Source organism: Pseudophryne corroboree, chromosome 4, assembly GCF_028390025.1.
Source record: "Pseudophryne corroboree isolate aPseCor3 chromosome 4, aPseCor3.hap2, whole genome shotgun sequence".
Taxonomy (NCBI): domain Eukaryota; kingdom Metazoa; phylum Chordata; class Amphibia; order Anura; family Myobatrachidae; genus Pseudophryne; species Pseudophryne corroboree.
In genome coordinates this window covers 680,941,564-680,967,820 of record NC_086447.1, presented here as the reverse complement: position 1 = coordinate 680,967,820, position 26,257 = coordinate 680,941,564, and the positions used below count along the sequence as shown (strand labels likewise).

Sequence of the window (26,257 nt, the reverse complement as noted above, 5' to 3'; positions counted from 1 at the left end):
CCTACAGTATTAGTACATCAAGTGGTAAGATATACTGTATACACTAGTAGGACACTTAGCGGGAATTCAATTAGCCATAGTAATTTACTGCTGGCTAACAGACCCCCCGGGACAATTCAGTTAGCCCCGAATTGCGGTCCCCGCCACCACTAATCAGGATTAATCACTAATCAGGACCACCTCAACAGGCTCCGGACAAAAAAATACTGATAATGATCCCATTTTCACTATTGCGGCTGCAAAAACACAAACGTCCGTGGATTTATCAAGGAATTTATGTGTTTTCACCTGAAAAATAGATATTTTTGGGGTGCAAAAAATGGGGGCTAATTGAATAGCCTCCCAAAAATAGCGCAAATTGTTGTTGTTGTTTTGCACAATTAAAAAAAAAATGAGCTAATTGAATTCCTCACGAAGTGGCATATTTATCTTTATTTCCAAATTTTTCCCCATAATTATATTATTTTTTATCATTGAATATCACAGCAATAAGAAATTAATTATTAGGGCCATGCATTATAAATTAGTGGGGCAACGTATTAACACCCAAATGCAGTAACACAGGCTCCAATAGAAGCCCATCCCTGTGATGTGTAAACAGTCAAGGCTTATGCCACCATTTTACACAGAGTTGCCATGCATATGCAAGTGGACATTACTGCGGAGGTATCCCTCTGCTGAAAATATATCCCATAGGCTGCAATGGGAATGTAACCAATAGGCTACAATGGCTAAGGCCATCTAAATTTGTCATTAGCTATTGTGACCAAAGTTCAGAAAGCGTATCTTTTCTGCGCTTGGTAAATTTCAGAGCTTAGCCGCCATATGGGAGTTTTTTTGCTTTGGCGAATGAAAACAGAGGGATCTGCTGCAGTTACCCCTTCTTACATTCCAGTGATATTTCATCTTTGCAAGTTCCTTCAAAGGATACTTAGATATCCTATGAGTATTTCCCACAAAACTGGGTTAATAAATATGCCTCTTAACCTTACCAACTTCTTATCTAACTGCAGAGTGCATTCTACTGAATATTAGTTCAGCCCCACTGCAGAGGGAATAGATGTGCATAGCATAAAAACCCTCATAGTGCTGTTATCTTTTTAAACAAATGAATTGACTGACTGTTATTTAAGCATCTTAAACACACGAGTCAGATGCAAGTCGGAAAGGGGAAGGATCTAGGAGATGAATGTCATGTAGTTTTATTTATTATTATCAGTTATTTATATAGGGCACACATATTCCTCAGCGCTTTACAGAGAATATTTGCCCATTCACATCAGTCCCTGCCCGTGTGGAGCTTACAATCTATATTCACTACCACACACATACATTCATGCTAAGGTTAATTTGTATGGAGCCAATTAACCTACCAGAATATTTTGGATTGTGGGAGGAAACAGGAGTTCCCGGGGGAAACCCACACCAACACAGGGAGAATATAAAAACTCCACATAGTTAGGGCCATGGGGGAAATCAAACCCATGACCTCAGTGCTGTGAGGAAGTAATGCTAACCATTACACCGTCTGTGCTGCCCGTATGTATGGGCGAAAGAAAGAAATCTACAAATGTGCATGCGCTTGATCAGATTTGCACTTAGTGACGGAGATCGCTAATGCAAACTGTTGGATCCCACTTTCAGTGAAATGGGCGTTTCTGTGCGGTAACTGGTCGGCGACCATGCATTCGCAAGGCACAGCTTATTTTGTGGGAGTGTCATGGGCAAGTAATTTAACTTCCATGCACGATCATAGTGTTCTGGTGGAGATAGAACGTCTGTTTCTGATGGATCTTCGGCATCTAGAATGAGGCTGCGTCTGCAGAAGGAAACCTAGTGGGCAGGACAGACTGCAACTTTCTGTTACACAGATTTTCTGCACACTGGATTCACGTATTAGCATATGAAAGTATAGGTATAGGGAAAAGCGATCTCAAGTGCATCTCACTCAGAATCATGATATGCAAATGTGAACAAAATAATAGAGAGTTAAATAGAGTCCGTGCACAGAATTGTAGATGTACGGTCCTGGTAAATATGACCATACAACATCCAAGTGGGCCATGGAAAGAGCCTGAATGGCAGAGGAAGATTCCAGAGAAGCCGTTTGAAGTATGTCCTCATTTAAGTGGAACTTTGAAACCACCTTTGGCAAAACAGAAGGTTTGGTTCTCCAAATCTGGGTCTCAAGAACCACACTGCCAAAGCCAGATGACATAAATCTGGGTGACAATATGGGCCTTCATGGATTAAATCTGATCTGAGAGGAAGACAAAATGGAGCCTCTGCCAGCATGTCTAGAGGGAGAGTGTGCTTTGTGTACCACGGTACAGATGCACACACATCTGTACAGTATGCAAATCCCTCAAATCGGGACTGTTCCACCCACAGCAAAACATTTGGAAGGTATGGTGAGTGCTTGTCAAACTGATCAATATATCACTATGACAACTGAAGTTACAATACTCAATTGGTCCAGTGCTACTACTGTAGACTTAGTAAAAGACTAAGAAGGAGATGTATCAAAACTTGTGGAGAGATAAAGTGGAGAAAGTAAGTACCAACCAATCAGCTTCTGTCATATTACAGCCTGTAATATTGCTGTTAGTAGCTGATTGGTTATCTCTCTCCACTTTATCTCTCCAAGAACAGAACTACATACCTTAATGTCCAAATTTGCCCACGACTGGTTAAGTTTGTTGAGGGTATCCATGATTATAGCAGTCACTTTTTCCTTTTTATTATGAATTAATGCAAGTCCGCTCTGCCCAACCTTCTCCAAGTCTTTCTCTTTGACCTTGATTGACTCTTCAAGATCCTGACGGTAGAAAATGACTTCATATGAAATGCGAATCATGGTACATTAATTACAGTGCTTCTTGTATACAAAACTACCAACATATTTATAAACTAGTTACCAGGCTATCAAAATGACAGTGTTGCTGGGAGCTGCAGCTCTGTTATCTGAGATGTATACTGTAGGTGTTGGTGTGTGTATGTCTGTAGGTGTGTGTGTGTGTGTGTGTGTGTGTGTGTGTGTGTGTGTGTGTGTGTGTGTGTGTGTGTGTGTGTGTTTGTTGGGTGCCATCTAGTGGCTGCAGGCGCACCATAGGGGTGAGGAGCAGCATTAGCCTTTTATTGCATAGGATTATAGGAACATTTCTAGATTACTAATATTAATTTAGTGGATTACTGCAAGCACATTACTAATATATTGTGATCTGCAAATAAGCTATATACTGTAGATGGAGCAGACTTAAATCAGCAGCAGAGAACTACAGAGCACAAGTTGTGATAACAAACGCTGTAATTGCAAAGATAAGATATATCTCTCCCGTCAGTACCTTCCTTACCTCTTATACGGACTATAACAGATCAACACATGCACGCACAATTCATCACCTAAAGCTGCATCTATAGCAGAACAGATCTGCTATGTGTTTTATGTTAAACAGGAAAAACCTATAAGCTGTGTGGGAGATCTATCAATGAGGGATTTTGATTACATCTCCAATTTTTTAAAACTCTAGATACTGATTTGCAATTTATCTGATCTACTAACAAATTGCCATGTAAGTCTTATTACCAGTGGAGCTGGAGCTACTGTGAGTACGTGCTCAGCCAGTCACTAGTGACTACAGCCACGTACATACGGTGAGATGTGTGTTAAGCGATCCAGCACAGACGGCTCAGCACACATCTCTCCCCCTGATCAGCACACAGTGCGATGTGTGCTGAGTGAAAGGGGGGGGAGAACTAGTGATTTTGCTCAGTAGAATAATATCACCTAAAATCGCTTTAATTTAAAATAAATCCAAGTTAAAAATAAAAAAAATAAGAATTTACTTACCGATAATTCTATTTCTCGGAGTCCGTAGTGGATGCTGGGGTTCCTGAAAGGACCATGGGGAATAGCGGCTCCGCAGGAGACAGGGCACAAAAAGTAAAGCTTTAGGATCAGGTGGTGTGCACTGGCTCCTCCCCCTATGACCCTCCTCCAAGCCAGTTAGGTACTGTGCCCGGACGAGCGTACACAATAAGGGAGGAATTTTGAATCCCGGGTAAGACTCATACCAGCCACACCAATCACACCGTACAACTTGTGATCTAAACCCAGTTAACAGTATGATAACAGCGGAGCCTCTGAAAAGATGGCTCACAACAATAATAACCCGATTTTTGTAACTATGTACAAGTATTGCAGATAATCCGCACTTGGGATGGGCGCCCAGCATCCACTACGGACTCCGAGAAATAGAATTATCGGTAAGTAAATTCTTATTTTCTCTATCGTCCTAGTGGATGCTGGGGTTCCTGAAAGGACCATGGGGATTATACCAAAGCTCCCAAACGGGCGGGAGAGTGCGGATGACTCTGCAGCACCGAATGAGAGAACTCCAGGTCCTCTTTTGCCAGGATATCAAATTTGTAGAATTTTACAAACGTGTTCTCCCCTGACCACGTAGCTGCTCGGCAGAGTTGTAATGCCGAGACCTCTCGGGCAGCCGCCCAAGATGAGCCCACCTTCCTTGTGGAATGGGCCTTAACCGATTTAGACTGTGGCAGGCCTGCCTCAGAATGTGCAAGTTGAATTGTGTTACAAATCCAACGAGCAATCGCCTGCTTAGAAGCAGGCGCACCCAACTTGTTGGGTGCATACAGTATAAACAGCGAGTCAGATTTTCTGACTCCAGCTGTCCTGGAACATATTTTCAGGGCCCTGACAACTCCTAGCAACTTGGAGTCCTCCAAGTCCCTAGTAGGTGCAAGGCACCACAATAAGCTGGTTCAGGTGAAACACTGACACCACCTTAGGGAGAGAACTGGGGACGAGTCCGCAGCTCTGCCCTGTCCGAATGGACAAACAGATATGGGCTTTTTTGAGAAAAAACCACCAATTTGACACTCGCCTGGTCCAGGCCAGGGCCAAGAGCATGGTCACTTTTTATGTGAGATGCTTCAAATCCACATATTTGACTGGTTTTAAACCAATGTGATTTGAGGAATCCCAGAACTACGTTGAGATCCCACAGTGCCACTGGAGGCACAAAAAAGGGGTTTGTATATGCAATACTCCCTTGACAAACTTCTGGACTTCAGGAACTGAAGCCAATTCTTTCTGGAAGAAAATTTACAGGGCCGAATTTGAACCTTAATGGACCCCAATTTGAGGCCCATAGACACTCCTGTTTTCAGGAAATGCAGGAAACGACCGAGTTGAAATTTCTTTGTGGGCCTTCCTGGCCTCACACCACGCAACATATTTTCGCCACACGTGGTGATAATGTTGTGCGGTCACCTCCTTTCTGGCTTTGACCAGGGTAGGAATGACCTCTTCCGGAATGCCTTTTTTCCCTTAGGATCCGGCTTTCCATCGCCATGCCGACAAACGCAGCTGCGGTAAGTCTTGGAACAGACATGGTACTTGCTGAAGCAAGTCCCTTCTTAGCGGCAGAGGCCATAAGACCTCTGTAAGCATCTCTTGAAGTTCCGGGTACCAAGTCCTTCTTGGCCAATCCGGAGCCATGAGTATAGTTCTTACTCCTCTACGTCTTATAATTCTCAGCACCTTAGGTATGAGAAGCAGAGGAGGGAACACATACACCGACTGGTACACCCACGGTGTTACCAGAACGTCCACATCTATTGCCTGAGGGTCTCTTGACCTGGCGCAATACCTGTCCCGTTTTTTGTTCAGACGGGACGCCATCATGTCCACCTTTGGTATTTCCCAACGGTTTACAATCATGTGGAAAAAACTTCTCAATGAAGTTTCCACTCTCCCGGGTGGAGGTCGTGCTGAGGAAGTCTGCTTCCCAGTTTCCATTCCCGGGATGAAAAACTGCTGACAGTGTTATCACATGATTTTCCGCCCAGCGAAAAGTCCTTGCAGTTTCTGCCATTGCCCTCCTGCTTCTTGTGTCGCCCTGTCTGTTTACGTGGGCGACTGCCGTGATGTTTTTCCCACTGGATCAATACCGGCTGACCTTGAAGCAGAGGTCTTGCTAAGCTTAGAGCATTATAAATTTACCCTTAGCTCCAGTATATTTATGTGGAGAAAAGTCTCCATACTTGATCACACTCCCTGGAAATTTTTTTCCTTGTGTGACTGCTCCCCAGCCTCTCAGGCTGGGCTCCGTGGTTACCAGCATCCAATCCTGAATGCCGAATCTGCTGCCCTCTAGAAGATGAGCACTCTATAACCACCACAGGAAAGACACCCTTGTCCTTGGATATTGGGTTATCCGCTGATGCATCTGAAGATGCGATCCGGACCATTTACCAGGACCCTTGTGCAATGATGCACTGTTTTTAGGAGGTTCCTGACTTGCTCGGATAACTCCCTGGCTTTCTCTTCCGGGAGAAACACCTTTTTCTGGACTGTGTCCAGAATCATCCCTAGGCACAGCAGACGTGTCGTCGGGATCAGCTGCGATTTTGGAATATTTAGAATCCACCCGTGCTGATTGTAGCAGTATCCGAGATAGTGCTACTCCGACCTCCAACTGTTCCCTGGACTATGCCCCTATCAGGAGATCGTCCAAGTAAGGGATAATTAAGACGCCTTTTCTTCGAAGAAGAATCATCAATTCGGCCATTACCTTGGTAAAGACCCCAGGGTGCCGTGGACAATCCAAACGGCAGCGTCTGAAACTGATAGTGACAGTTCTGCACCACGAACCTGAGGTACCCTTAGTGAGAAGGGCAAATTTGGGACATAGAGGTAAGCATCCCTGATGTCCCGGGACACTATATAGTCCCCTTATTCCTGGTTCGTTATCACTGCTCTGAGTGACTTCATCTTAATTTGAACCTTTGTAAGTGTTCAAAAAAAAATTTTTAGAATAAGTCTCACCTAGCCTTCTGGCTTCAGTACCACAATATAGTGTGGAATAATACCCCTTTTCTGTAGTAGGAGGGGTAATTTAATTATCACCTGCTGGGAATACAGCTTGTGAATTTTTTCCCATACTACCTCCTTGTCGGAGGGAGACTTGGTAAAGCAGACTTCAGGAGCCTGCGAAGGGGAAACGTCTCGACATTCCCATCTGTACCCCCGGGATACTACTTGTAGGATCCAGGGGTCCTGTACGGTCTCAGCGCCATGCTGAGAACTTGTCAGACGCGGTGGAACGCTTCTGTTCCTGGGAATGGGCTGCCTGCTGCAGTCTTCTTCCCTTTCCTCTATCCCTGGGCAGATATGATCTTATAGGGACGAGAGGACTGAGGCTGAAAAGACGGTGTCTTTTTCTGCAGAGATGTGACTTAGGGTAAAAAACGGTGGATTTTCCAGCAGTTGCCGTGACCACCAGGTCCGATGGACCGACCCCAAACAAGTCCTCTTCCTGTATACGGCCATACTGTGCCGTTTGGAATCTGCATCACCTGACCACTGTCGTGTCCATAACATCTTCTGGCAGTTATGGACATCGCGTTTATTCATGATGCCAGAGTGCAAATATCCCTCTGTGCATCTCGCATATATAGAAATGCTCTATAGTCAATAAAATACTGTCCCTGTCAAGGGTATCAATATTTTTAGTCAGGGAATCCGACCAAGCCACCCTAGCTCTGCACATCCAGGCTGAGGCGATCGCTGGCCGCAGTATAACACCAGTATGTGTGTATATACTTTTTATTATATTTTTCCAGCCTTGTCAGCTGGTCCTTGAGGACGGCCCTATCTATAGACGGTACCGCCACTTGTTTTGATAAGCGTGTGAGCGCCTTATCCACCTTAAAGGGTGTTTCCCAACGCGCCCTAACTTCTGGCGGGAAAGGGTATACCGCCCATAATTTTCTATCGGGGGGAACCCACGCATCATCACACACTTTATTTAATTTATCTGATTCAGGAAAAACTATGGTAGTTTTTTCACATCCCACATAATACCCTCTTTTGTGGTACTTGTAGTATCAGAAATACGTAACACCTCCTTCATTGCCTTTAACGTGTGGCCCTAATAAGGAATACGTTTGTTTATTCACCGTCGACACTGGATTCAGTGTCCCTGTCTGTGTCTGTGTCGACCGACTAAAGTAAACGGGCGTTTTAAAACCCTTGACGGTGTTTTTGAGACGTCTGGACCGTACTAATTGTTTGTCGGCCGTCTCATGTCGTCAACCGACCTTGCAGCGTGTTGACATTATCACGTAATTTCCTAAATAAGCCATCCATTCCGGTGTCGACTCCCTAGAGAGTGACATCACCATTACAGGCAATTGCTCCGCCTCCTCACCAACATCGTCCTCCTACCTGTCGACACACACGTACCGACACACAGCACACACACAGGGAATGCTCTGATAGAGGACAGGACCCACTAGCCCTTTGGAGAGACAGAGGGAGAGTTTGCCAGCACACACCAAAACGCTATAATTATATAGGGACAACCTTATATAAGTGTTTTCCCTTATAGCATCTTAATATATATATAAGCATATCGCCAAATTAGTGCCCCCCCTCTCTGTTTTAACCCTGTTTCTGTAGTGCAGTGCAGGGGAGAGCCTGGGAGCCTTCCCTCCAGCCTTTCTGTGAGGGAAAATGGCGCTGTGTGCTGAGGAGATAGGCCCCGCCCCTTTTTCGGCGGCCTCGTCTCCCGCTCTTAACGGATTCTGGCAGGGGTTAAATATCTCCATATAGCCTCCGGAGGCTATATGTGAGGTATTTTTAGCCAAATTAGGTATTCATTTGCCTCCCAGGGCGCCCCCCTCCCAGCGCCCTGCACCCTCAGTGACTGCCGTGTGAAGTGTGCTGAGAGGAAAATGGCGCACAGCTGCAGTGCTGTGCGCTACCTTTAGAAGACTGAGGAGTCTTCTGCCGCCGATTCTGGACCTCTTCTTACTTCAGCATCTGCAAGGGGGCCGGCGGCAAGGCTCCGGTGACCATCCAGGCTGTACCTGTGATCGTCCCTCTGGAGCTGATGTCCAGTAGCCAAGAAGCCAATCCATCCTGCACGCAGGTGAGTTCACTTCTTCTCCCCTAAGTCCCTCGTTGCAGTGATCCTGTTGCCAGCAGGACTCACTGTAAAATAAAAAACCTAAGCTAAACTTTCCTAAGCAGCTCTTTAGGAGAGCCACCTAGATTGCACCCTTCTCGGCCGGGCACAAAAATCTAACTGGCTTGGAGGAGGGTCATAGGGGGAGGAGCCAGTGCACACCACCTGATCCTAAAGCTTTACTTTTTGTGCCCTGTCTCCTGCGGAGCCGCTATTCCCCATGGTCCTTTCAGGAACCCCAGCATCCACTAGGACGATAGAGAAATTGGAGAGTTTGTGAAATTCATTAACAATTTATCTTATTTCTACCCTGATGAAGGTGGACTGTTTCTCACTGAAACGTTCGATGTATCAGCATGTCATTTTGTGTCTGCAAAAGTTATACTGTAAAACCATTTACAGTATATATGTTTGAGATATGTTATCATAAGTTGGCGGTGACTGTTTCTTATGCAGTTATGATAGGTGCATCAGCACATAATGCCAAGATGACAAAAAGCATGTACTGTATAGGATCTATATATCTAAAAACCACCTTAACAGCAATTCTGCTCTATTTGCAGAGGAGTGAATGTTAGAGTACCTGGCATTCTTTTAATATGTTTTGCGCTGAGTTCTGATCACCAATACTTTGTTTCTGCAACTTCTTCTCTTGCTTCTCAAACCAGGATTCTAGGATCTGCACATTGTTTTTATATTCCGTCCATGACTCCAGCAATCCCTCCAACAGCTGGATCTGTAGAAGTGTAATACAAATCATAAGGAAAATATAATATAACCAGAACTTTACTTATATTTCTCCCCAGATTAACTGTAGCCAAAGGCACCTGAGCAGTGTGATAACTAGTGCCCTCCACATGTTCTTGCCTTTGGGCCATAAATGTATATACTGTACACATTAAGTTTTGTGGAGAAAACCTCGGCCAGATATAGTATGTGATTTTTAATAAGCGTAAAACAACAATACGCATTTTCTTACTACAAGTACTTGCTGCTTTCTCTTTTACCTTTTCTGATATTAAGCCTTGCAGGATCTGCCATCGTCTGTTCATAGCCCCCAGCTTTTCTGCAAAGTCCGTCTTGTCGCTTCTCTTGCTTTCCACATCCTGACTGCTGATCTGCAGCACTGACTGGTTCACAAAGTCCACGGTCAGCTGCTTACAATTTATGTCAATCTTAAAGCCCTGGGGAGGAAATTCATACAAATTATATTTTTAAATAATATTTCTACAGACTACTAAATATAATCAATATTAAAATGATTATAAATTGATGAATAAATGATACATAATTCATAGTTGGAATCTTGAAATATAGTTTTATTACCAGAAGGGACATCATAAGTTCAGTGTGGCGTGAACGTTTTGTGACTATCATTGCCAGGAGGCCACAAAACTCTGCAGCATTGGACAGTCAGCGTTACAGACAACAGAAAATACACATTGCACAACAGAACAGGTGCAGTACATATAACGCTGATTGCAGACATTAGAGAGAGGATAAAGAGGTCCCTGCTAGCGAGGGATTACCAATTAGTGACTATAATTAAAACAGATCATGCATTTAAAAAAACCTGGACAGTACTTATTTTAATTTGACCTCTGGTAAAGTTGTTCTATAAAAGAATGTGTTGTAAAACCAAGGCATCATGGATTAAGACCATTACAAAAATATTATATGACATCTGATTGCCATTACCTTATATTTCAAGAGATATTCTTCAATGGCTTCACAGCCCACAACATTCCGGATATTCTCTTCATCCTCTTTAATGACATTTTCCATCAGTGAGATCCAAGTCATGACTTCCGTAATGGCGTGGCGGGAAGGAAGCTTGTCCATTTGCAGCTGCCAAACAAGAGATAAATTATTGTCTATTCACATCACATGCATTCAAATAGGGCCAGTACATTTGATCTAGAGCGCCAACTATAAGCTGTGCTCCACTCTGTTGATCTACACATTTTAGTTTATGGCCTATGTGGTTCTATATATATTAGTTTATCACCTACAGTATGATGTGTTAAATATTTTTGTTTATGGCCTATATGGTTTTACATATCTTAATAATTTATGGCCTACATGATTCTGACTCTTGCAACACATCTATTTCATATATGTGGACATAGCCGTTGAGATGACGGTACTAATTACCTGGGCGCAGGCCAGTGGTGGGTCTGGATTTAATGATTTATTCTGACTCCTCCACTTTCTTCTCCCAACTCTTCCCCTTTACAGGTGTTTGGGAGTTTTTTTAGTTTGTTAGTCACATGGATTATTCCAGTTTTTACTATATGTCTAAGGGCAGAATGCACTAAGGGCAAAAATGCAGCCAAAACTCAGAAAATGCAATTTTTGGAGTTTTGGCCACATTTCTATATGTACCAAGCTCCGGAAACTTGTACCCTATGGGTAACGGCCTTTAGCGCCTAAACCCAGAAGTCCAGTGATCGCAAAGGTCAGCTCTTTTTGGGAGAGCTATCCTTTGCAATACTAATCACAATTCTAGGTATATGCTAGTGTTATGAATGCTGGTGTGTACCCGATAAGTGGCAGGATGTATCGCATCACATATGTGATGTGCAGCACATCTTGCCCTTAATCCTTTTACTTGCACTCACAGATAAGAAGCTGATTTTACATACTGTATATATATATATATTTCATATATTTATGTAGCCACTGTAGATGTCCCACCCATTATTGCATGCATAGCAGCACTTTTTAACACCTAATGCATAATTACTTATGCACGGGACAGCTCTGACTATAAGAGTTATAATATAAAAGTGATGACTTCCAGGTTTATGACAGTCGGCCAGCGCATTCGGGGAAAAGGAGGGGATCCCTCTCCAGGGATTTCTGACAGAAGAAGCCCATAGGCTTCTATAGTCACTATCAGGCACAAGATCTGGAAAGTTTCACTTTCCGCAGCTTATGGGAAATGTGGTAAAAACTCAGAAAACGACAGGTTTAGGAGTTATGACCGCAGTTTAGCTCAAGTAACTGCCATCCTGGCTACAGCAAGAGCAATGATGAGACCAGAACTACCTGCCACCCAATCCTCAGCCTTTCACCTCCAAAAATGTGCAGACAGTTCACCCTGCACAATGCTTGGAACACACTGCACCAGACCCTGCTGAAAGCAGACACCGAAAGGCACCATTAGCCATGTGCCAGCCACGGCCAGTTACCCAAATCTGCAGCCACTTACCTGTGTGAGGCAGGACATTGAGTACATACTGCCTGGACAAGAAGAGAGAGGGGACAGGATCACGCCTGCTACTTCTGCTGTGCTATTACATGTCCAACTCTGCAACTGCAGCTCCTCAACCCCTGGGGTCCCTCCAGCACCCTGTACCTGGCTTTTGTATGAGCTGTGTGCCCTTAGCTCATTTCTAGGCTGGGTGCTGGCTGCATGCAGTAATGACATTCCAAATACACCATGTCCCCCCCCCCCCCCCCACAATTCTGATCTCCATTCAAAGCACAGTGGCAGCTTGATCATACAAAAAGGCTAATCTGTCTGTAGATGAAAGGCTCCTGGTGGGGTATACATATAAAGGGTAGAGTGGGACCTGAAGCTGTTCAGTGCAGGATTGACGAAAGACGTGATCTAGGACGGACTGCTAGGGAAAGGGAGGGCGATCGCAGCGGGTGTGGATCATAGGGTCAACCACACTTAGGTCGACAGTCATTAGGTCGATCACTATTGGTCGACAGTGACTAGGTCGACACCTGAAATAGTGAACACGGTCGACAAAGAAAAAAGGTCGACATGAGTTTCTGAAAAAAATTGTTGTCGTTTTCTTCATAAAGTGACCGGGAACCCCAATTAGTGCACCGTGTCCCCTCGCAGGCTTCGGGCACGGTGCCTCACTCCGCTACCGTTGCACTCGGCACAGGTTACCATTCCCAATTGTAGTCCACGTGGATCACAAACTATGAAAAAGTTCAGAAAATGAAAAAAAAATGTGACAATGTCGACCTATAGACCATGTTGACCTAATGCATGTCGGCCCATAGTGGTCGACCTAATGACTGTTGACCTAAGTGTGGTCGACCTAAAGACCGGATACCGATCGCAGCATCCTGTGTCACTGTCCAACAACCCAAGCACGTGCTTGGCTGCAGTGGGGCTAGGATGGCCACTGCTTCTGAGCAGTAGCTGTAGCAGACCTCTGTCTGTGCAGAGGGGTAGGGACAGGGAGAATAGGGATCACGCTGATCATCCTGCTCCCTGGACTTGCCCCTAGCTGACACCGCCCTGTACAGCAGGAAGCAGCGCTGAAAATACTTTTCATTTTTTTTCCTAAGGGGGCATGGCCACACCGCCCTCAGTTAGGCCACCCATTGTATTAACCAGGCCAGGTTAAGCTCTCTATGGCCCTGGATGTGGGGGACATGTATCAAGCCTTGGAGAGAGATAAAGTGGAGTAGTTACCCAAAACAACCAAACAGCGTCTGTCATTTCTTTTTTGTTTTAATTTTTTTTTATAATAATATCAGCTTCACACAGTACAAGTAAAGATGTTTTCAAAGTTTAAAAGTGTACAAACAATGTAAGCACATTATGCCATACCATATCCTAACATAATATGAAGCGGATATCGGAAAGTGAAACAAAAAAATTAAAGATAAGAAAAAAAAAGGTACAAGTAAACAAGGAAGAGTGGGAATGGAGAAAGAGAGATGGAAAGAAAGAAATGAGGGGGGAGGGGAGAGTCTCATAGCTCAACAGATTAGATAAATAGTTATCTCAGGAATTAAATTAAAACACCCACTTGAATCCTGATGTCACCTCAATGTAAGGAACTGTAATGGTCTGATTCTTTATAAACCAACCACGGATACCAAGTACACTTGAGTTTTGGAGGTTAGTGAAGAGACAAGGTCATCCATGACCATATAATGGTCTATGCGAGCACACCACTCAGACATGGTAGGAATAACAGTAGACTTCCAATGCACTGGAATAACTGCTTTCAAAGCATTGAGAATATGGGGTAAAACTGACCTTTTGTATTGAGATTTGGGCCTACGTAATAAGTTTAGCAGCCAGAAGCTAGGAAAAGGTAACCTTTCCTGGAATATGATGCTCGCTGCCTCCACAACTTTTTGCCAAAAAAGCTTAAGAGGAGGACAGTCCCACCATTTATGTAAGGGAGTTCCGACAGCTCCCATACATCTCCAACAGGTGTTTGGGACTCCAGGATACATTTTGCGCAGCAGACTAGGGCAGCAATACCAGCGAGAGAGAGCACCTTATAATGTATTTTCGTCACCAGGATATTTGTAGAAGAGGAGAACGTGTTACTAAATATTTCTGACGAGCCATCCTCTCCAATCAAACCGTTGAGGTCAGAAACCCAATCTCTAATAAACTTTGGTTCCGAGGGAAAGACCTGATCAATTATCAATATGTATATGGTAGAAAGAGTATGACTAGGGTATGACTGGGAGAGGCACAAGTTCTCAAATGGAGTAGTAGCACGTCTGCATTGTACGTGTGGGCGTAATCCTAGTAGGAAATGCTTAATTTGCAAATATTTCCATATTTCTTTATCAGGGTATTTCAAAGACTGTGCTGGATAAATGATAGTTCGCTGATTGGCTGCGTTACGCAGCCTCTCCACTTTACTCTCTCCAAGGCTTTATACATCTTCCCCACTGGCAATTAAACAATGTACAGTACATTGATGGTGACTTCAGGTGAAAGACAATGGGGCTGAGGTATCAAAAATGTGATAAGTTTCTCAAAAAATGTTGTCACTTATCGTGTCTTTTTCGTGATTTTTTAGATTTTTTTTAAGTATGTATCATTTTTTTTAAATAAAAGGGAGATATTTTTAGCATATTCTTTTCGTAAAAAAGTAAATTTAGAGGTGGAACTACAAGAACAATCATGACCTATTGCTAAACTCGCCAGTAAAAGCTGGCGAAAAAAGAAAAGTTACAGTCTATTTTCCCGATAATCCAATGATACATAAGGTTCCCATTCATTTTCAATAGAAGTTGGAATAGTTTGAAAAAAAAACCCTGAAAAGTATAATTTTACGAAAACAAAAACAATAAATAAAATCAAAAAACTTACATAAATTCAGACGATACTTAAAAAATGCGAAAAGTATAGAAAAGTTAAATTTATATATTTTTTTAGCGCAAATAACTGTTGATACATCAGGCCCAATTTCACTCACTATTCAGGAAGTACTGTAAACCGAAATGCAGATTGAAATTAAGATAGGAGTACTGTGGTTTCTTAGATAAGAAAGTGAATGCAATTCCCTCATTAGATACATTACTCAAGACTGTTTCCTCTTACTTGATGGAGTTTCTCTTGTACCACCGGGATATGCGTGAGGAGCTCCATCCATTGGTTATCTATCTGTGCCAGTTCTGAGCGAATTGAGGCTGTGTCCACTTTTTTCAGACGAAGTAGTTGGTTCCCCGTGCTCAGGACAGATGATTTTAATGAGGATTTGGCATCAACTTCTTTAGAGAATTCCTTTCATGATAACATAACAAAGAGTCCAAAAATGAGTTGACATAAATTATAATGAAAGCAAAAACTGTTCTCTTGTATTTATTATTATTACTATTTATTTATTTAATTAATAAAAAAATATACCTGAATATGTTTTAATTGGTGTTTAGTAACTAATCTAAAGCAGTGACTGTCAAATGTAAATACACTACTTCACCTGAATGGTTTGAAATTTAACAAATTATACATACAGTAATAATAATGATTCCATGCTGTGCAGGGTTACTTATTTAGGATAATTAGAGACTGGATGACACTGTTCTGTTGAGGCACCGAGTAATTCTTTTACCTCAGCTAAGTAACATGATTTTGCTTCTCATCAATGCTTTAAAGCTTCAGAATAAGCTCCATCTTGCAGGAACACTTATGTAGGGGATAGGTATGATTTACCGGCAGACAGGATGCCGGCTGTCAGCGTACCGACAGCGCCATCCCATCTGTTGGAATCCCGGAAGAGAGGCTGTGAGTCCCCTCGTGGGCTCACTGCTCTTGCCACGCTTCGGGCCCACGAACCGAGTGGGAATAACCTGCGGTGTTTGGGTGTTTGCTCTAAGCAGTACAGATGCAGATTTGGTATCCAATTTTTCCAGTTTGGGCCAAATTTGATGATCAATTCACATCTAATTGGATTTAATCCAGAAGAAGGGAAAATAAAAATAAAAACAGAAAACAGTTTTAGGGGAATCCATTGCTCAATTTCCAGTTTTAGGGGAATCCATTGCTCAATCTGATCACTTGGCTATAATCACTACAACCAACTAAATTACAATATGTGTTTCAAACATGTCAAAAAACATTAATCATACATACCAAGAAGGCATTCAAATGATCTCTGACGGTCTCCAGCTCTTGAGGGACAGTAACAGATTGTTCAGTCCAAAAATCCAGCCTATCCTTCGCAGACCGCAGCCAGTGGAGCAGCTCAGAAGACTCATTTTTATATCTACAAGTGGAAACATTACTTAATTGGAGGCACCTAGAATTTCAAGTTTCTGTGTCCTCTATACAGTTAAACATAGTTTCCCATCACGTAAAGTTCTCAGTTTAACATGACTGTGACACTGTAGAGAGAGATCCTGGTTAATGGTGATAAACTAGTGATGATACTCAATGAGTTATGAACTCTTTACATTTTTAAAATAACTTCATCATTACTTAAGGCCCGTTACACATGCGGAAACGCTAGTTTCCTCATGTTTTATGTAATGGGCCCATTTATTATTAGGGGCCTAACAGTGCCACTAATATTCCGCAAACTCCGATGGCGTTTGTTCCCGGAGACCTTGCTCTTTCCTACAGGAAACAGGTCTGGTGTTGTGAAAAGGGCTCCAAGCCGATCCTCCTTATTGTGTGCCCAGAGACTGTACGCATGCATAACCTCAGGTCACACATCCTCAGAGGCCAGCTATGGGGGTGGTAAGGATCACTGCTACCTCTTCAGCAGTGTTACTGATTTCGGGGACAGCTGGTTTTCAGAGCAGCTGTCCTCGCACAGGAGCAATCCTGAATTGTTCCAGCAATTAAGTATGCCCCGCCGCAACTCGCGGCGAGTTAGATACTTAATCATCGGAGGCCATCCAGAGGTTAGACATATGCATAGCCACTGGGCACACAGTGAGGAGGAGGCGGCAGACGGTGTGATTGGATCCCTCTTTGCAACACCGGGCCTCCATCCCATAGAAAGGAGTGAGGCTCTGGGAACAAGTGCCACCTGAAGAAGACCTTTGTTCTTGTAGGTAAACTGTATTTTCGGAATATTATGCGGCCCTATCAGGCCTCTAATAATGAATGGTCAGGTCACATAAAACATGTGGAAACTTGCGTTTCTGCATGTATAACATGCCCTTAAGTGAGGATGAGTATAAAGGCTAGTCAGGGGCTGAGCGTTGTTAGACCTACAAATTTCATTTTTATTGATAACTATGCAAATAACTCACAACATGCCTTTAATACATATGTATATATGTGATTTTATGTTGCTTACCATTGCTGGAAACAGGTCTTTAGCAAGTACAAATGCATACATTTGTTTAAGCTACTGTAACTACTGGGTAATATTATGCACTGTTGCTGTTAGTTTCTGGTACCTTGTCCAGTGTTTGAGTATATTCTCCAATCGGTTCAGTTCTTTGGAAACTTTGCTGGTGTTGTTCAACCACTGATCCCCCAAATGATTCAGTAAGATTTCCAGTTCGGAACAGTTCACAGACATAAGAAGTCTTTTCCCATCTTCCAAAACCTGGTAGAGCCTCGGTTGGTGATCTGCTAAGCTTGACTTGAAGCACTGAAGACAAATCATTAAGAACAGAACAAGTCACTTTGTTGCCATGTGTGGGATTTCAGATTTTCCCCGGAAATGTTATTAAACATGACTGGCTAAATAGTCCCACTTTTCCTTTTAGATACAATACAATGAAACTTCCTTGTCAGATCTTTTCCTGTGTGCTGTGGGTCTACTAAACAACAGAATTGGAATATAGTCATCCTGTGGTCAGTGGGTGAAGGGGGAAGCAGTGTCTCATAAAACCACATAAAAACATGCAGCACATATGACAAGCTGCCTAACAGTAATGGAATGGATCCTACTAATGTTTTCTAGTATTGGTAACTAAGCAAAATGAGAAAACATTTAACTTAGCACGGTCACATGACATACAGTACTTTATATTTATGTATAATTTAGGCTTCATTTTTACATTGCCAATTAGGGAACCTACAGTATGTATATTGAGAACCTCTACGCATCTTTATTACTAAAAAGAAGAAGACACGTGTTGATATCCCTTGGTATGAAGAGCATACCTCCGCCACGCAGGGCTTACAAAATGGAGAGGTGAATGGTGAAAAAGCTTTGTACTGTGGTCTCCACAGACACAGAGGTGAAGAAGAGAACGGGCTATGTATATAAGGTACACACAACAAAAGAGAAACAAAGAATCACAGGCACAAATAAAATAAAACTATGATCTTCTGTATAAGGTGGGAGTACCTGATACAGTTTTATTCTTTCTGTTAGTCTTTCTTCTGATTCTTCCACCAGACCCACAACAGGTATGTTACTTTCAATTACTTCCAGTTGCCTGCTCAATGCTTGGTATTTTTCATCCAAACACATCCATGTCTAGAGAAAATGAGAACACATTTTGGTTACTATACAGGTTAAAACAATAAAGTTAAAATAATAGCACCACATTGAAACATATTCTTATTATATGCATGTAAGTTATTACCAGCTGCAATGGATGTTACGTGGAGCATTGGGAACAAGGACACGCCCATCCACTAAGAGCTCTGACCCCAGAGAGGGGAATTGTGGACTTGCAGTCATCTGTCTCAGCTGATGGCCAGTTACATGTGTTCAAGAATGTGTTTTAATATAAGCGTATTTGAGCTGTTTTAAATAAGCATATTAAATTAATATTATACTACCCAATGAGTTTTTAGGGGCCTTTTGGGTGCTATTGCTTTGCCTCTCAAGTTCTGTTACCAGCTCTACCATATGCAATAGCACATATGTGCACACAGTCAGGGTAAAGCATGCACCATAGGGGATTCCAGAATATTTTGCACATGTGCAGTAGCTCATCTGAATAGCGTGTGGTTTTTGTCCACTTCTGAATCAGGCCCTATAAGTGCCCTTTTTGTGTTTGTATTGTCTACTTAGTTATAGTAAAGTACAACTATTCATATTATTAATGTTAACTTTCTTTGGTTTCTCATAGAGATATGCATTTCGGTTCTCCAGAAATCTGAATCCACCCAAATTTTGTGGATCCGAACTGACCCAATACCCAGTTCAGATCCCCCGAGGAGATCTGATCTGAGCCTAGTCCCAGCTAGAATCTTCCTGTGGTGCGGAATTCGGATTTAAAATCTGAATTTTAGGTTTTGTATTGCAAAAATATATATATACAATTTTAGCTGTTTTTATCGATTTTTATCAATGATTATCGATTTTTTTATCGGTGTTAAAACGAGCCGAAATGCGAATCCGAACCAAAACACTTGAGGGTGGTTTTGTCAAAAGCAAAACCAAAACACGATGCTGTTTTAGAAGCAAAACCAAAATCAAAACACGGGGGTCTGCACACGTCTCTTGTTTTTCAATGGCTTCCCTGGGGCTTCATCAACCAGTGGATAGAATTGAGTACTGAAATCATGAGTGAGTATTCCCTGGTGTACCCTATGAAGTATTGTCCTCATTGCACACTTCAACTGCTCAGTCAATTTTGGAATTTGCCAAATGGGAAGAGAGTACTGAGAAATCAGGCTAGTTTTGCCTATTTTATGAATGATCTCTTTAAAAATACGGGTAGACTCGCCAGAACTTCCACCTAGCATGCAGTTTGCAAGCTATTATATAAACCCCACGAGCTGTATTTATTCTTAAATCATTGGGCTTATTCTTTTCCTTTTCCCTCCATCTGTCTCCTGTCATCGCGAATGGCCCAGGATTCTCTTGAGTGTTGTATCTGCTAGTTATACTTTGGGCCATATGCAATTGCGGTCGAATTGCCGCAAATGTCGAAATACGGGGCATTTTCGACAAAAAAAACTGATTCGACAATGCAATACAGTACTTTTCGACAAAAAAACGGCAGTTTCAGATTCGACTTTTTGCAATTCGACATTTGTCAAATTCGACATGTCTGCAATGGTAAAAATGCGGCTTTTCGACAAAAGTATATTCAATTGAAGAATGTCGATTCGACAACAGTGCTTTTCGACAGTCATTTCATCAATTTCAGTCCGCCTCATTTTGCTGGCGTGATCTAATAAAATTTTTTAAAAACATGTTTTTTTGGTGTGTTTTTTTATTGCTAATAGCATATCTATTTATATTAGAAGGGATTATCTACTTGGTTTGTCTATTTAGGAGCCACAAGTATTATTTAATATATTTTTTAAAAGAATATATATTTTTTCTGACTAAAATAATATGGAGAGATCAGAGCATGTTTTTCGGTGGGAATGGGTTAAAAACCCTGAAAAAAATTCGTGGGGTCCCCCCTCCTAAGCATAACCAGCCTCGGGCTCTTTGAGCCGGTCCTGGTTGTAAAAATACGGGGGGGGAAATGACAGGGGTTCCCCCGTATTTTAACAACCAGCACCGGGCTCTGCGTCTGGTCCTGGTGCAAAAAATACGTGGGACAAAACATGTAGGGGTCCCCCGTATTTTTAACACCAGCACCGGGCTCCACCAGCTAGAGAGATAATGCCACAGCCGGGGGACACTTTTATACCGGTCCCTCCAGTGCGTGGATCGGGTTTTGCGTTTTATTATTTTGCCAAGTACGTGGATTACAAACTCTGAAGAGGACCGATCTACACTGGATTGTTTTGTGAGTATAATTTTATTTACAGGTAACCCGTGGATTCTACTGGTGAAGAGGACCGAGCCTCGTGTCAACATAGGTAAGTATGTGTGTGTCAGTGTGCATGTATGTAATAAAGTTATACTATCACGGTGTGTGTGTACTGTTTTTATTTAGGTATTTTATTTGCAGTAGAACTACAGGTACCAGCAGGCCCATTTTCCCCCTGCATGCTGGTACTTGTGGTTCTCCAAGTACCAGCTTGCGGGGGAGGCTTGCTGGGACTTGTAGTTCTGCTACAAAAAACAGTATTTTTTTTTTAGACTTGGCTATCAGCCTCCGGGCTTCACCACTGGCCCTTGGGTGGCTGGAGGGGGGGACCCCTTGATTTAATGGGTCCCCACTCCTCCAGGGTACCCCGGCCAGGGGTGACTAGTTGGGGATTTAATGCCACGGCCGCAGGGACCGATATAAAAGTGTCCCCCGGCTGTGGCATTATCTCTCTAGGTAGTAGAGCCCGGTGCTGGTGTGAAAAATACGGGGGACCCCTACGTTTTTTGTCCCCCGTATTTTTTGCACCAGGACTAGGCGCAGAGCCTGGTGCTGCTTGTTAAAATACGGGGGATCCCCTGTCATTTTTTTCCCTGTATTTTAACAACCAGGACCGGCTCAAAGAGCCCGAGGCTGGTTATGCTTAGGAGGGTGGACCCCACACATTTTTTTCAGGGTTTTTTAAATACTTTTGTGCCGTCCATGAAGTCGAATCCAGGACGCACACTATCGTCAACTGGTCCGTTTTCTCGACAGCAGGACTGTCGAATCCATTTTTTATTGAATATGTCGAATTCGGGTCCCGGCGGGAGGGTGTCTGACTGTCGAATTGTGTTGAATAAAAAAACGGTCGTATTCCAGCCGGAGTTCGACCGCAATTGCATATACCCCTTTATGTGTAATCTGTATATTCTGTTTTAACATGTTTTCATGTTCTATATCTACCAATTGCTGCTATAAGACAATCAAAAATAAAAAAAATGTATATTTAAAAAATAGACCTTTTCTGTTTTCACCTAGTAGTACATTATATAACACAGGTGCAAACTTGCAGTAATCTACAACAACCAGATAGCAAGATGTGATTGGCCTAGTCAGGGCCGGCTCCAGGCCTACTAGCACCCTGAGCGAGAAAATGTAAAAGCGCCCCCCACCCATGCGCGCGCCGAAAGCGCGCCCCCCCCCCCCCCCCGAAAAAGTGGGCGTGACCTCTGGAAAAGTGGGCGTGGCCTCGTAACTTCATATCATCAAACTATAAATATATTTTCACACAATTAGCAGCCTTACACATAGCCACAGTAGTGTTCCTTACACACAATGTCTCCAGTATAGTGCCAGATACACATAATGTGCAGTGCCAGATAGACATGACATGCCCCCCAGCAGTGCCAGCTACACATGACATGCCCCGCAGCAGTGCCAGCTAGACATGACATGCCCCGCAGCAGTGCCAGCTACACGACATGCCCCGCAGCAGTGCCAGCTACACATGACATGCCCCCCAGCAGTGCCAGCTACACGTGACATGCCCCGCAGCAGTGCCAGCTACACATGACATGCCCCGCAGCAGTGCCAGCTACACATGACATGCCCCGCAGCAGTGCCAGCTACACATGACATGCCCCCCAGCAGTGCCAGCTACACATGATAGTGTTCACTTTTTAGGGCATGGTACTGATCACAGGGAGGGCACATTTTTAAGTTAGGAGGGCAAAATGATGTACATACTGTAATGCTTGTTGTTCCCATACCAATACGCTAAAGCATGGACAGTGCGCGCCGAAGGCGCGCAGCAAAAATTAAGGGGAGTTACTTCGTGGGGAAGGTACGTGGCCACATAATAGTGGCAATTTGCATTACACCACACAGTAGTGCAGCTAATACACACTGCACCAGGTAGAACCTCCTATACACTTTGCGCCAGGCACAGCACTGAGACACATTGCACCAGGGAGAGCACTGAGACACATTGCCTAGCCACAGACGCCTAGCGGGAACACTACATGACATGCCCCCCAGCAGTGCCAGCTACACGTGACATGCCCCCCAGCAGTGCCAGCTACACGTGACATGCTCCCCAGCAGTGCCAGCTACACGTGACATGCCCCCCAGCAGTGCCAGCTACATAAATGGCCACACAGTGCCAGATATGCACCCACAGTTTAGATACATAAATGCCCCCAAAGTGCCAGATACATAAATGCCCCCACAGTGCAGATATGCCCCCCACAGTGCCAGATACATAAATGCCCCCACAGTGCCAGATACATAAATGCCCCCACAGTGCCAGATATAAAAATGCCCCCACAGTGCCAGATATAAAAATGCCCCCACAGTGCAAGATATGGCCCCAATGCCAGATACACATGTCCCATGCCCCCCCCCCCCCCACAGTGCCAGATACATAAATGCCCCCAGTGCCAGATGCATAAATGCCCCCAGTGCCAGATGCATAAATGCCCACAGTGCCAGATATGTCCCCACAGTGCCAGATATAAAAATGCCCACACAGTGCCAGATATGTCCCCACAGTGCCAGATATAAAAATGCCCCCACAGTGCCAGATATGCCCCCCAATGCCAGATACACATGTCTCATGCCCCCAGTGACAGACATGTTTCCAGTGCCAGATATCCCCCCCCTCACCTGCCCCCGTGCTGCTCACCGGTCACCGCGATGGTTGCTGAGGCTGCTGCTAGGTGCTGCTCTTTGGCTGAGGGCAGGGAGGAGAGCGCAGCGTGCGCCTCTCCCAGGAGCCCTCAATCTCCGGCGGCGGTGTACAGGTTCAACTAGGCGCCGGTCCGCAAGCCAATCAAAGCTCGCGGTCCGGCAGCCAATCAGCCTCAGCTGCCGGACCGCGAGCTGTGGTTGGCTCATGGGCCGGCGCCGGTTAGCGGGGAGGGGAGCGGACTGCAGCTGTAGCGACGGCTCCAGGCTCCAATATGGCGGCCAGAGCTAGCGGCGCCCATAAAGTGTGGCGCCCTGTTCGGCCGCTCTATTGGAACATGCCTGTAGCCGGCTCTGGGCCTAGTCAGTCCAAGTGGATACTATAGGATGCTGCACAGATTTACCTACAAAAACGAAATTACCGTATATACTCGAGTATAAGCCGACTTTTTCAGCACATTTTTCTATGCTGAAAAAGTCCCTCTCGGCTTATACTCGAGTCAGCTCACGGCTGCAGCAGACGCCGTGGGCTGTGTGGGCGTCCGCTGCAGCCGGCTCCAGGGACAGACACTAGATGTCATTATTGACCTCTAGTGTCTGTGCGGCGCTGCTATGGGAGAGATGTCATGACATCTCTCCCATAGAGAGGAGCGGGCGGGCGGCCAGACGGACGGAGCAGCAGCAGCAGCAGCAGCAGAAGAAGCGGTCGGGAAGCAGGAGCGGGGCAGTGGTAAGCATTGTTTTTATTATTTTGTGTGTGTGTGTGTTTGTAAGCGGCGACGGGGGCACAGCGACAGGGGGCAAATAAAGAGGGGGCACAACTACTGGGGGCAAAGAAAGAGGGGCACATCTACTGGGGGCAAAGAAAGAGGGGGCACAACTACTGGGGGCAAACAAAGAGGGGGCACAACTACTGGGGGCAAACAAAGAGGGGGCACAACTACTGGGGGCAAACAAAGAGGGGGCACAACTACTGGGGGCAAACAAAGAGGGGGCACAACTACTGGGGGCAAAGCAACAGGGGGCATGTTTTTATCTGGCACTGTGGGGGGATATCTGTCACTGGGGGTATATGTGGCACTGGGGGCACAGCCCTAGCAACAAGCATTACCCCCTGGCAACAAGCATAACACCTACCGCATAAAACCCCTGGCAACGAGCATGACACCCTGAGCATGAAAACCCCTGGCACCGTGCATTTCCCACCCTAGGCTTATACTTGAGTCAGTAATTTTTTCCAGTTTTTTGAGGTAAAATTAGGTGCCTCGGCTTATATTCAGGTCGACTTATACTCGAGTATATATGGTAATTACCTAATTAACATGTATTTAACTTGACTATGATTTTTGTATTTTATAGTAACACTAAAAAATGTCATTTTAGTAAATTGTAAAAACAATGCGTAATTAAGTATGATATGCCTTAGAAAGGGTTTTCCTTACCTCTAGTATGTACTCTAGCTCCACACCCCTCTTGTGCGCTTGTTTTAGTACAGCTGATGCCCTTGCCATCAAGTCTGAGTGACGCTGAGCCTCCCTTGGCAATGCGTAGCTGCTGATTTTTCTGAAAAGTGTTTCTGTGAGGATCATGTGGGACTCCAAGCCTTGGAAATACTCCTGGAAGAAATGTATGTATTGACATCAGAAAAAGATGTTGTGTTTCCATTTGAAGATATTACTTATAGGTACTAACTCCAGTCTTTCAATTGACATTTGTCCATACCGATGTGTTCTTTTATACTGTGGCTCATGGTTTTGCCTTGTAAATGATTTCCCCTTTAAAAAATGTCTGAGATTGGCCAGCATCCCGCAAATTCGGCAAACTCGGACCCTATTACATATGCCCCTTGCCATTTAATGTAGAATCATATCAGAATGATTCACAGCTACTGTATCATCAGTGTCATCAAGTACTGTACTGTACACACTAGACAGTGAGTGACAGAGGATATGACAGGGCAGTATATGTAAATCGGGATCCGGTCTGAAGATCGACAGTGTCTAGGTCGACAATGTTTAGGTCGACCACTATAGGTCGACAGTCACTAGGTCGACATGGATGGAAGGTCGACAGGGTTTCTAGGTCGACATGTGCTAGGTCGACAGGTCTAAAGGTCGACATGAGTTTTTCACTTTTTTTTTTTTTCATACTTAACGATCCACGTGGACTACGATTGGAACGGTAAAGTGTGCCGAGCGAAGCGGTAGCGGAGCGAAGGCACCATGCCCGAAGCATGGCGAGCAAAGCGAGCCATGCGAGGGGACGCGGTGCACTAATTTGGGATCCCGGTCACTTTACGAAGAAAACAACACCAAAAAAAAATAAAAAATCCTCATGTCGACCTTTAGACCTGTCGACCTAGCACATGTCGACCTAGAAACTAGTGATGAGCGGATTCGGTTTTACTCGGTTTTACTCGGTTTTACTCGGTTCTCAAAACGGCATCTTATTGGCTCACGGATGTCACGTGTTTTGGATAGCCAATAAGATGCCGTTTTGAGAACCGAGTAAAACCGAGTAAAACCGAGTAAAACCGAACCTCGCTCATCACTACAGAAACCCTGTCGACCTTCCATCCATGTCGACCTAGTGACTGTCGACCTATAGTGGTCGACCTAAACATTGTCGACCTAGATACTGTCGATAAAACGAACCACACCCATGTAAATCAGTGCTGT

General features: G+C 44.1%; 1 protein-coding gene across 15 annotated transcripts in view; it reads right to left on the bottom strand.

The window, feature by feature from the left end:
• Positions 1 to 26,257, bottom strand: part of SYNE1 (spectrin repeat containing nuclear envelope protein 1) — a 965,679-nt gene that overhangs the window by 149,756 nt on the left and 789,666 nt on the right. For all 15 annotated transcript variants that reach the window (XM_063917854.1, XM_063917860.1, XM_063917859.1 and 12 more), the window contains 9 exons: positions 25,022 to 25,195; positions 18,536 to 18,667; positions 17,634 to 17,830; positions 16,357 to 16,489; positions 15,325 to 15,507; positions 10,698 to 10,847; positions 10,007 to 10,183; positions 9,583 to 9,735; positions 2,663 to 2,818 (listed from right to left, as the gene is read on the bottom strand). In XM_063917854.1, the coding sequence (XP_063773924.1) occupies positions 2,663 to 2,818; positions 9,583 to 9,735; positions 10,007 to 10,183; positions 10,698 to 10,847; positions 15,325 to 15,507; positions 16,357 to 16,489; positions 17,634 to 17,830; positions 18,536 to 18,667; positions 25,022 to 25,195 (1,455 nt within the window). The remainder of the gene's footprint in view (positions 1 to 2,662; positions 2,819 to 9,582; positions 9,736 to 10,006; positions 10,184 to 10,697; positions 10,848 to 15,324; positions 15,508 to 16,356; positions 16,490 to 17,633; positions 17,831 to 18,535; positions 18,668 to 25,021; positions 25,196 to 26,257) is intronic.